The sequence below is a fragment of the Grampus griseus genome, assembly GCF_964374135.1.
Source record: "Grampus griseus genome assembly, chromosome: 20".
Taxonomy (NCBI): domain Eukaryota; kingdom Metazoa; phylum Chordata; class Mammalia; order Artiodactyla; family Delphinidae; genus Grampus; species Grampus griseus.
Genome location: NC_139014.1, coordinates 9,143,347 through 9,155,609, shown reverse-complemented (window position 1 = coordinate 9,155,609; position 12,263 = coordinate 9,143,347). Strand labels below are relative to the sequence as shown.

Genomic DNA, 12,263 nt, shown 5'->3' with positions numbered 1-12,263 from the left:
AGTAGCTCCCGCTCGCCACAACTAGAGAAAGCCTGCGCGTGGCAACGAAGACCCAACACAGACAATAATTAATTAATTAATTAAAAAAAAAAAAAGACCTGGGCTAGGAGCTAGAGTGAACGTGAAACACCCACTGTGGACTTTGGCCAGCCAGAGACTGAGGCTTGCCTGGGCTGGCCTCACTGAGTCATGGACAGGTCTGTTCTAGAAGCAGGGGAGGGGCAAGTGCCCCTTCTCTCCACCCTCCCTCAGGGAGTTCTAGGATCCCAGGGCCACCCATGTGTGTCTGTTCCAGTGTCCATGCCTGGAGCCCCAGCCTGTCTGCAGTCAGAGAGGCCCAGGGTTAAACTCTCCCACACCCCGACCCCCAGCAAACCCACACGAGAAGCCCTGTGTGAGAGGAGGGAGAGGTCAGGTAAGAGCCTCCCAAGCTGAGAGGACCTGCCCACAAAGCCAGACCCTGGATCCAACATGAGGCCCCAGGAGTCATCCCTGCCTGTGCTGACCAGAAATAAGAAGGAGCTCAATGCGTCTGCCGAAGACGACTCTGGATGGACGGACACACAGACCACACACAGGATGTCTCTCTCTGGATGGATAGACAGACAGACACATAGGATGTCTCTGGATGGACACACACACACACACACACACACACACACACACACAGCTGGTAACAGGGTTTCCCTGCACTGTTTGTAAGCCATGGGCATGTATTGTCTATTCTAAAAAGTTTTAAGAGAGTAAAGGTTTAACTGCACACAGAACGAGCTGATTTCTTTAAGGACAAATTGGCACAATGTTAAATGCTTAAAACACCAGTAGGAAGGGAGGCCCCCACTTAACCCCCAAGCTCTTTGTCCCTCAGTGGGACTCCCTTGATGCCCCCAGAGCTTCCTGTAACTTCCCAAGCAATAAAGGGAGACGGGGGGGGGGGGAGGGGGAAGACCGAGGCACAAGAGAGGCCGCCATGGACGCCCCAGCACACACCCCAGACTCAGGAGGGCCCTGAACCTGAAACAAAGGCCAAGGAGGGCTTCAGGTACTGCCCAGCATGGGAGGAGAGGAGCCTCAGCCTTCCTAGACCATGATGACCGGCGTGGGCGGGCCGACCACCTTCCTGTCTGTCTGGCCTCAGAGGAGCACCAGGCCTGGGTGCGCCTCCATTCAAGGAGCCTGCAGTCAGAACTCCAGGCTCTGGCCTCTGCCACCCTGGGTGGCCCCCGCCCAGCCCCTCCCTCTCCACCCTGGCATGGCTCCCCCGCCCCATAGGACTTGCACACCTGCTTGTTCAGGGGCCCACACGGCCCTGGCAATCACAGACATTCCCCAGGGAGCTGCAGACCAGGATCGGGTCCTGGAGCGCCGGCCCCTCAGAAGGAGCAGCAGCACCAGGACGGGGACAAAGGCCTGAAAACAGGGGCAACAAAGGCATGTCCAGCCCCCTCAGCTCCCCCTGCACCTGCACATCCGAGGGGTCCCCCCAGTCCTCAGTCCCCTCCCCAGCAACACCTGCCCTGGGGAGGGGCGGGGAGAGGACAGAATAGAGGCCTGAGTGGGCACGGGCTCTGCCATCTGCTCTGGGGTGATCTGGGCCTAAGTCTTCCTTCCGTAAAATGGGTGAATGGTAACTGCTGTGAAGGGTGACTGGGAGACTGGACGAGCAGAATGGATGAGCGGGCAGCGCTCAGCACGGCGCCTGGCACAGGGGGTGTCTGCCGGATACCTGCTTCTCTCTCGAACTGCCCCCTCCTGAGGACTGGGGTAGCTTTTCCGCCTGACTCAGGTACCTAGGAATGGGGGCAGCTGTGGCACACCAGGACTGATAGGGAGCAGCGAGCGCAGGCCATGGCCTCAAGAGGCCAGGAGGCCCGCTGACCACCCAGGAGCCTGCAGCACCCTCACGCGACCACCACAAGCCGGCCCTCAGCCCTTCGCTGCTGCTTCTTTCTGGGACTCAACCGTTCTCACCTCTAAGAGGAGGCTACACCACTTAGGCCCTAAAGAAACAACAGAGCAGAGGAGCCCCCCAGACATCAAGCAAGAGAAGTCTGGATTCTCAGCTCTGCTCTCAGCCCTCTGCTCACCCCAAGGCCACCCCTCCCAGCCAGGACTCCAGCCAGGCCTTCAGAACTGAGCTCCCAGCCTCCTTCCCGGGGCCTCTCAGGGCCGGGCTCTGACCACCCACTCTCAGGAGATGCACAGGGAAACCGAGCCCCTCTGCCATGACCTGCCTGCCTGGGACTCAGATGCCCACAGAGTGGGGGGTGCCCGGCTGCCGGTTCAGGCTGAGGGCTCGAGCCTCTGTGACCAGGAGGATGCCGCTGGGTGCCTCTGAGGGACAGGAGCCCCAGGCCAGGGCCACAGGCCAGCCAAAGCTGATGCAGATGTCCTGCACGTGTCGGGGGCCGTCCTGGCGGGCCGTGTCAGCAAAGGCCAGGTGTGAGTAGCTGACGTAGGTGCTGACCCCTGCCAGGGTCAGGGCGCCTGGGGGAGGGGGTGCAGAGTGACCACTCAGCGCGTCTGCCTGCTGGGGGCGCCTGCCCTGCCTGGGCCCCTGGCCAAGGTGGGTGCGCAGACACAGCCTCGGAAGCTTCTGCCCACTGGCCTTTGGGGAAAACGGAGGCTCCGATTCAGTCCTCAAACCTCAGGGCCTCACTCCACAAAACCGCCTTGCAAACAGCACAGCCTACACCCCCGATACATGGTCCCTACTCACATAACTGCTTCCACATATACAGCACCCTCCCATACCCCCTGGAGTTCCCAACACACACACACAAACACACACACACACACACGTACATGGCCAGTGACCTGTACTGGCAGCCGGGAAGGGTGGGGGGAGCTCTGGAGCTCTGATCAGACATCCTGAGCCAGGCCCCTGACCTGCACTTCCGTCCCCTGTTCCTCACAGCTCCCCCTCCCCATTTTACTGGGCCCCAGCCTCCCCTCCTGGCCCTAGCTCAGTGTACCTCTTTCCAGAGGCCCTCTCCCCTCCCCAGGTCTGAGTTTCAGCCCCTTCCTATAACTCCTGTTTTAACCCCTGTCCTTCACCAGACGAGGATGCCCTCCTCCTCTGACCCTGCATCTCTGCACAGTCAAAGGAAGGAGACTGGCTTTGCACATAGTGCCTGGTGACCCTGGAGGGCCAGGGGCAAGCGACGAGCTGGGCACTGGGACACCTGCCTGTCCACCCAGGCTCAGAGGGACCAGCCCAGAGAGTCAGCTGCAGGCTGACATCAGGGCCTGCCCTTGGTGCCCGCTGTAGGGAATGTACGGTGCTCCCTCGGGACACTGCCCAGCCACAGCAAGAGGCTGACCAGATCTGACCTTCGGGGCCAGGTCTGGATCTCACTGGGACCCAGAGAAGGGACAGAGTCTGGGGTGATGGCTGTGGAACTCATCACCCCAGGCCCTGTCCGTCCCCAACCCCCTAGCTCAGGACCCAGCCAGTGTCATGCTGGAGCTCTCTGTGTCCCTCCCTTTTCTTGCAGTGATGATGGTGATGGGGAGGGCTGGGGTGATCTTGCCTCACACAGGTCCCCTTGGTGTGACATTCCTGTCTCAGAGCCCCCAGAGCTGGTGCATCTGCCGGCACTGGCCTCACCTGGGCCACCTGTGCGGGCTCCTGACGGTGATGTCAGATGATCCATTTCCACCGGGTACCCGCCATGCAAGGAAAGCAGAGGTGCAGCCAGTCTGGCTTCTGAGCAGTGGAGCAGACAGGGTGTTCTTGGAACCAGGCCCACTGCCGGCCCGCCCTCGGAGTCAGCGGAGCGCCTCCTAGCAGCTGCCTGCAGACCCTCCCTCCACCCACTGGCCAGTGCCTTGGTTCCAAGCACAATACCAAGTCAATATAAATTCCTCCTGCTCTCATTCTCTACACCAAACACCCAGGCTGCTGGTCACCCTGGCAACTGGCACCTACTCCCTCCTGACCAAGGCCTCCCAAAGGGCCCAGCAGCCCCTGGGGAGGACGCAGGCCTGCCCAGGAGGGAGCCCCAGGCCAGTGTGTTCTGGTCCTCGTGCCACAGCCCTGACAGTGGAGCTGGCCCAGGACACCAGACTCGGCTCAGGGCTGGCCCTGGATGGAAGGGGTCACTGAGGACTGACCCTGAGGAGCCTCCAACCCACGGTCAGCGACAGCCAGCCGTGGGCAGCTGGGGACAGCGGGTGGGTGGCTGGCTGGGGCAGACAGCACAGAAAGGCAGTGAAGAGGACTCCAGGACAAGCTTCCTGCTGAGCTCAGGGAATCCTCGGACCTCTCAGCAGGAAGATGCGACCCGAGTGCCTGCAACGCTGTGTCCCTGAGGGAGGGCTCGGCCCAGAGCCTGCGGGCTAGACGTACGCCAGCTCATGCACTGTTACTAGCTGCAGTCTGGGCCTGGCTTGGGGTCACTGCCAAGGACTCCAAGGTCCCGTCTCACCCTGTCTGGCAGATGCCAACCCCCCTGCCTGCATTGCCCCCTCACCAGGGTGATCTGGGAAGGACAGGGAACAGGTGCGGGTTGGTCCGCCACCCCTAGTGCACGTCCAGTGGGGCAGTTCCTGGGACCCCTCAGAGATCCTCGTTCCTCCTGCGCCTGGAAACTCAACCCTGGGGCTCCCCAGCCCCAGTCCCTGGCTCTGGGTTCACGATCAGAATCCCTGCCCCTACAGAGGCCCCAGAGCCACCCAGGGCGCCCCCGCCTGCTGCAGCTCAACGGCCAGGGTGGGCCCCACGCTCAGAGCAGCGGGGCTGGGGGCGTAGGGGATGGGGCAGCAGGAGAGGCAGCACCCCACTGCCAGGAGCTGCGGCCCTCACAGCCCCCAGACTCACCCCCCCAACAAGAAGCGGCAGCCCATGAAGAGCAGCCGGGGGAAGCTCTGGGCCGGGGAGCCGAGGAGGCCACGGATCCGGCCGCACACGACAAGGACGAGGCTCGGGGGCAGGACCACCACGAGGGCTCAGCGCAGCGCTGCCGGGAGAGGGGTTTCAGGGAGCAGGAGGGGACCCGGACCGGCCCCCCAAGGAAAGCCCAGCTGAGCACTTCAGAGCCTTGTCTGCCTGGAGGTCCTCCTTCGTAGGACGCTCGGGACTGTCTTGGCCTTGGCCAGAGGAGGAGCTGGGCCATCCGTTTCCCTCTGATGTCTCCACGGTAACCACCTGACCCTCCCAGGGGCCACCCCTTGTCCTGGCACAGCCTTCCTGAGGCCCAGGGTGAGGGAGGCTTCCCAGTGCCCTCCCCAACCTCCCAGGCTTCTCTGGGGCAGCAGAGACGTGCCCCCAACTCACCAGGTGGGAGATGCCCACCGGGTAGACCCATTTGGAAACATAAAGGAGAGTCAAGAAGGGGCATAGGGAGGGCAGGACAGGCTGGGGGTCGGGCGCCTGTGGTCACAAGCCAATAGCAGAGCATGGGGGCTGAGGCCAGTCATGGGGTTTTTCAGATACATATGGCAGTGTCCTCTGGGCAACAAAGGGTCCAGCTGGAAGCAGTTCTGTGGGCCTAGGATGAGGGGGTTCTGAGCCTTGCCTGGAGATTAAGGAAGGATGGGGAAATGCTTGCCACACCAGCACGCACACATGAGGTGCTGCGCCAAGGTGGAGGCGTCAAGGCTCTCAGTGGCAAAGGGGTCAATCGGGGGATGCAGCTGTTCTGCCCTAAAAAGCAGAAAGAACGCAAAACCTGGTGGGCTGGACCCACCCTGTACTTCTCAGAGATAGGTGGCCTGCAGGTTCTCACCCCCGACCAGAGCTGAGGGCCCCGAGAGGTGGCCACAGGGCCCCATCAGGTCCTCTCCTGCCACTTGGAGTTGAGGCCCCAAACGGGTTTGGACGGCTCAAGACCTTTTGTTTGTTTATTTAATGTACAAATAAGACCTACGTGGATGCCTGTCGAAAAGTTTCAAACACTGCAGAGAGGCTGCCCTCAGGCCTCCCTTGGGCCGGCTCACACATGGAAGCCAGGCTTTGCCTGCACAAGAAAGGGGCTCTCTGACTCTCGCACACACGGGCACACATGCGTGCGCACACAGGCAAGTCGGGAGAGCCTTGGAGCCTTGGGCTGCCTGTGGGGTGGCTGAATAAACTGCACTGTCCTTCCTCCCCGGCAGCTCCGAGGAGGCACTGTGTCACACACACGCACAAACGGACCTTGCTCACATACACGTGCACACTCGTTTACTCATGCTCACGCACATCCCTGCCACCCTGTGCACGTCCTGTGCAGCGGAAGGCCCCCAGGCTGGCCCCAGCTTGGCGAGGCCCGCAGCTGGGGTGCGTGTGGAAGCCCGCTGCCTCTCCCCACCCCTCGCCGAAGAAAGCCCTCCCCGCCCCTGCCCGGGTCTGAAGCCACGCGGCGCTCTGGTTTTCCGCCTGTGTGTCAGGCCATCGGGGGTATGGGAACAGGGGCCCTGCGCCACAGCCCTGGCTGTGCCTCACAGGGACCGGGGCTAATGGGGTGACCAGACCGAGCCCTGGACGGTAATAAAGAAACAACTCCCAGTCACTGGGATGAGGAACCCTGGCCTTGCCAGGGCCCCAGCTCCCCACACTGGGCCTCCCTCCTGCACACTGGCTCCCAGCTCTACCCCAGGGCCCCTGCAGACAAGTGACAAGAACAGCAGCTGAGCACCCCTGGGTGCTGGGCCTGCCCGTGTCTCCCCTCCCTAATTCCTCCCACCCCGAGCCCTGCATCCAGAGAGGCATCATTTTCTCCCCATCTGACAGATCAGAACTTGGAGGTTGAGGGACAAGGTCCCAGGTCACCCAGCAGTGTCCTGCCATCACTTCCAACGCAAGACAGGCCCCCAAGGGCGAAGCCAGGGGACCGTCAAGGGCTCCTGCTCTGGAAGGCTCTTGGGTCCTTATGGCGCCACCCAGTGCCCCCCTTTTCACTTCCCACCCTTGGCTAGGCCCTGAGCCAGAGTCCCTTCCTCCTCCGGCCAGACTGTCACCAAGACAGGTGGGGGAAAGGGGTGCCTGAGAGACCCCCTTGTGGGCAGACAGGCAGGGGATGGGGCAGCCTCTCAGAGCTGCTCTGGGAGGAGGGGGTGTGGCCCCTGGGTCTCAGGGGAAGGGGTCACGCGGGGGAGGGGCAGCCGGTACCTTCGCAGATGCGCCAGAGCCGCGAGTGGGAGGGTGGCTGCTGTGGTTGCCTGCGTCCGCCACCTGCAGGAGGTACTGGTCGCTGGCCACGGCGGCACCAGCAGTGCAAAGCTGAGCAGCGCGCCCAGCCGGGCCTTGCGGGTCGGGGGTGCAGGGACCGGAGCGGAGCCGGGTATGGGGGAGAAGAGGGAGCCAGAGGGTGAGGGGGAGCACGGGAAGCTGGCACTTAGGGGGTGGAGAGAGCCGAAAGTGGGGGGAGAGGGCGTTCTGGAACCTGGGGGAGTAGGGCCAGGGAGAAGGGCTGGGGGGCACTTGGTGAGCAGGACCGGGGAGGGGGCGCGGGGAGCGGGGAGTGGGGAGCCGAGCGGCAGGCGGGCACTCCCGGGGCTCTTCTGGGTGCAGTGCCCCTCTAGTTCGTCGGGAACTCCCACCTGTTGGTGATCGCGTGATAGCCCGCCCAGCTCGCCCCTGAGCTGTGTTCAAACGCCAGCATCCCCAGCGAGCTGGCTGCTGGCTGTGGGTCCCTGGGCAAATTTCTTAATTTCTCTGACCCTCCGGTTCTTCAGCGCCCAGATGGCCAGGCTGAGGAGGGAGGGTGGGGCTTGAAATGGCCCGCGCGGGGGCTCAGCAGGCAGCCCGCCACCACCCCGTGCGCACACGCTGGGGCACTCGGCTGCTAGTTGGCCCTGCGTCCTGGTCTTCATCAGTCCCCAGGACCAAGCACCACAGGGATCTGGTGAACTGGGTGGGCTGGTGAGGGGCTACAGAAGGAAGGAGTCTTGCTTCCTTTTAGCTCCAATTACAAATGCCGAGTGAGGCAAGGCCAGCCTCTGCCTGTCCGTCACTCACGCACAAACATAAACGAAGCTTCTCCTAGGACAGGTGTCAGGTGCTCGTGGGGTGGCAGGCAGAGAGGCCCCCATCAGAAGCAGGCCTGTGACATGTGTGGGACGGACAGGCTGGGGCTGTCACAGTGAGGCTCTCTGGGGTTCAATCTTGGGAGACGGGAGGGCCTCCTCTCCAGGTCCCTGGACTGTGCATTGCTGTCCCCCTCCCCTGATGCAGGGCAGAGACGGGGGTCAGAGGCCTCACTGAGGGTGAAACTTCTCAGACGAGCAGCTTCTCGACTTAGGGTCATCCCAGGGCTCTCATTTCCAAGTGTTTGGTTTTCTCAGCCCCCTTTTCCCTACCAGGCTCTTCTAGGTTTGAGGAATATAATCAGGAAGTGAAAGCGGTCCTAGCAAAGTAAGTCCTAGCAAAGTACCTAGGAAGTATGGTTTCAGTTACTGAAACCATACTTCCATTCAGACAGAGAGGCATGGAACAGTGTGGTATCATGCAGGCCACGCGTCGTCCTCACGCCACAGCCAGGGGCACGCGGCGGGGTTGGGGTGGGAGTGACCCTGGCTGTGGCGGTCTCAGTACCCTCTTTCCTGACAGCCCTCCCCCAGCCCCTGCTCCGGAAGCTGGGTGCCAGCCAGGGGCCCTCCTCTCTCAGGGGGTAGTAGGCCTGGAAGGTGAAAGAATCCAGGAGGCAGACAGAGAAAAGCAGGTGCTCAGGGAGTAGCAGCCATCTACAAAGGCAGGGCGGCAGGTGGTGCTGGGAGTGGGGAGGATGGGAGAGTGGGGTGGAGCTGGAAAAGCAGGTAACGACCCTAACACACACCTCACAATATGACAGAGATGGACACTGCTTCTGTGTGTGTTTAAGCTACGATCGTGACTGTGTTTAGGGAGAACTAGAGGAACCCTGTGGCTGCACGCTCCACACGCTTCCTCCCAGTGCCCCTGCCTCTCCGCCTGAGCTTGTTTGAAAGGGTCTCCTTTGCACCCCATAAAACTTAAACAGAGCAGGATTCAGCTGTCAGGGCCAGCGACAAGTGCTGTTTGAGGCCACTGTGCCTCCAGAGCCCCACGTCTCTGCAGAGGAACAGACATGTATCCTGCTCATGCTGCAGTGTAGATGGCCAGGTGAGCAGTCTACTCCCTATTGCTTTAAAGCCCTGGTGCAGGGTTTTAAACCCTAGATGTGTAAGTCAGAGCCACTGACTGCATTGTCCCCAGACAGTGGGTGCTGGTCCTTGAGAGGCCACTTGGATGAATTCCGCCAATCTACTTCTCTTGAGATGGATCCAAATTATACCGTAGCCCAGTGAAAAGGTACCGCTTAGAATGACCCATTATTTTTCATTATTCATCCTCCTTTCATCAATTTGCAATCCAGAACTAGTGAGCACCAAGCCTGTCACCAGGCTGTCGGGACCTCTTCAAAGCCAGCATCAGACCACTACCACCAAAATCAGGGGCAGGCGTCATCTTTGATAGAAGAAATCCCAATTACGTGTGACAAAACAGGGCTGCAGCCAAGCCTCTTTCCTTTAAACTTACACTGAACTAACTCACAGAAGCTGAAAGAACAGGATGCCTGAGTCCAGTGACAGACTTCCTGCTCCAGGCCGACGACGCCATAAATGGCCTCCATCGCAGGACTGGGAAACAGCTGAAACCACTGGCGAAATTACTGTGAGAGCAGCTCAGCACCAGCTATACGACAACTAATCTCACCACATTTGGCAAACATCCTCCAACAGAAAATGAACTTTCCTAAATCACCCTTCCCAACAGGTCAGCTCCTTCACTCAGGGTGCATTATGAAGCGAATTCATCCTGGTAGACTCTTCTGGTCAAAACCAACCCTTCTAAAGGGTTCTCAAATGATTGGGGTCACAGGTGGGAAGCACTGATGTGCAGGGCGGCAGCCGCATGGCTGGTCGCACTCATCTCCCAGGACTCACAGGCCTATGAAGGGCTCATCGTGGCCGCCTTGACAGGCTTTGCTAAGAGGGAAACGGGAGCAAGCCACCCCTCCCCCTCATCACAGAATGCACCTGCTGTCCCCAGAACGGACCCTCCCGTCCCCTCTGCCTGGCACATCTTTCCCTTCCTCATCCGTCTGGCAGCCTCCTCCTCGTTCCTGACAGGCAGGATGCTCTGAGAGTTCCTTGTCATCTTCTTGGTGCTCCCATGGACACACTCATACGGCTACTAGGTGGCCTGTACCTTCCCACCATTCAGAGAACAAGGAACCCGTGAGCTCACTGCAGGAGGCTTCAAGCCCTGGACATAGCACCTGGCGAACAGGTGCTCAAGTGTCTGAGCGAACAGATGGACAAACGTCACCACCTTGGAGATCAGGTGGAAAACTGCCACAGAAACCTAGGCCCCAGTTTGGTCCCAGCCAGCTGAAATCCGGCTCAAATGCTGTAGGCTGGGCCAGTGGAGAGAAAACCTACAGCTCAGTTGGCTCTTTGCATCAAGAGCTAGATTCACCCAGGGCGAGACAGGAACTCCCCGGCGATGGTAAGCCTGGCTCAGAGCTCGCTGGGCTGTACCGCTCACCTCCTCTCAGCTCAGGCCTTAGATGCTGGAAGCGACTCCAGACACTGTACTGTAGTTATGACAGGAGAGGTTGGGCGAAGAGTACCCAGAAACCCTGTTCCAGCTTTACGACTTCCTGTGAACCTTAGTTCAAAATAAAAAGTTAAAACTTGTACAGTGAGGATCCATGGAAGCTCAGCAGGCAGGTGTCAGTTTACATGAGGGCCTTTGTGACAAAGCTGTCTGAAAAACGGAATGGGGACGGTTTACAGCACTAGCCCCCAGGGGTCAGGCTGTTGCCAAAAGCCATCCCCCGCTGCACCCCCTCAAGGCTGGGCACTGTCATTAGACAGTGAGGGCCCAGCTTTGGGGATAGACAGCCTGGATTCAAATTCCAACCTGAATGCTTACTAGTTGTATGATCTTGGACAAGCTATTTCACCTCTTTACGAATCTCCATTTCTGCATCTAAAAAATGCGGGTAAGATCACATTAGACTTTACTGGCAATTGTTATTTCTTTTTAAGTGAGTACAACCTGCAAAGAGTGGTCAGCATCCCAAGGGAGTGCCAACCTGCAGGCAATGGCTGGCTGGCTGGCGCTCCATCTTTCCCAGCGCTGAGAATGGAAGATCCCCATTCCCCAGGCTGCCCGCAGGCTCTGACCATGTCACACCTGACACCATTAACCACCAGTTACAACCCTTCCAGACTCCCTCCAACCTGGAGAACCTGAGAGGCAGACACATATTCGAGAGAAGGTTGAGGCTGTTGCCCTTAGCAAGGGTCTTAGACTTCATTAATAGATATCTAGGAAACTTCCCGACGCTGGCGGCCATTAAGGTCCAGCAATAAATATGGTTTTTAGAACAAAAGTTTCTAGAAGAGGAAATGTGTAAGATGGTCTGAGGGGTCGGCCCCAGCTTTGCCTTGCTCCACAGCACAGCCCGACAAAGCCGAGAACTGCAGTAATACCCACTGTGCAAAGGAAACTGAGCGCAAAAACATTTTCTCAGCTTCTCTACAAAGCCAGTTTGGAAGGACCAGTTATTAAAGTGAAGTATCCATTTACAGATTGGCACAAATATCAAAAATAAGCAGCTGAGATGAATATAAAGGCGGGAGTGCTTTTTTCCCCATAACAAAAACCTCTGCAATATTCTCCAAACTTGGAGGGAAAAATTCATTTTACTCTCTGAGATGTGGCAGAAAAACCTAAGTCTGAGGTGCATTTTTCATAGCCGGTTTATACACGGAATGAGTCCAGATGACACAAACAAATGGTTCTGGGTTCAAGTGGCTCTTGCAGAGGAGCCCAAGGCTGGCTCTGTCTCTCTGCAAGGACTCATCCCTCCCCTGCAACCGCTGGGGCGGGAAGGATCAGTTGGCAGGCTAAGAAGGGACCACCACCAAAAGCCAACAATATTTTAAAAGCCCAGTAGGGTCTGCAGTGTTTGAAATGAAATAGTTTTTATTCTTGGCAACTACCAAGATGACCCCCAGAGGTTTCCAGTATGACAGTGACAATCCACCCTGCAGCTTAACTTTGTGAAGGAGGATGAAATCAAATCTATCATCTTAACATCAGGCCTCAGCCCTGCGTGAGCCGGCCTCGGGGAGGAGAGCAGGGTACCCGTGCGGAGGTGGTGATGTGGAGAATGTGGCACAGATGTGGAGCAATGGAGACACAGCCATTCAGGGCTGACAGATCGCCTGCAGCAGCCCACCAAGTCTCCACAGCTCTGAGCCAAGTCATTTAGAAGGGATTCAGGCCACTGTACTGTTCCGGGGAG

The 12,263-nt window shown here is 58.9% G+C and overlaps 1 protein-coding gene across 1 annotated transcript; it reads right to left on the bottom strand.

Annotated features, from left to right (window-relative positions):
• Positions 1-2,245: 2,245 nt before the first annotated feature.
• Positions 2,246-7,586, bottom strand: TMEM235 (transmembrane protein 235; the record flags this gene model as incomplete). The annotated part of the gene is given in 9 exon segments (XM_082678781.1): positions 2,246-2,487; positions 4,823-4,826; positions 4,828-4,949; positions 5,568-5,627; positions 5,630-5,647; positions 7,094-7,126; positions 7,129-7,191; positions 7,194-7,318; positions 7,525-7,586. Coding segments are annotated over 9 exon segments (729 nt in total).
• Positions 7,587-12,263: the final 4,677 nt, after the last annotated feature.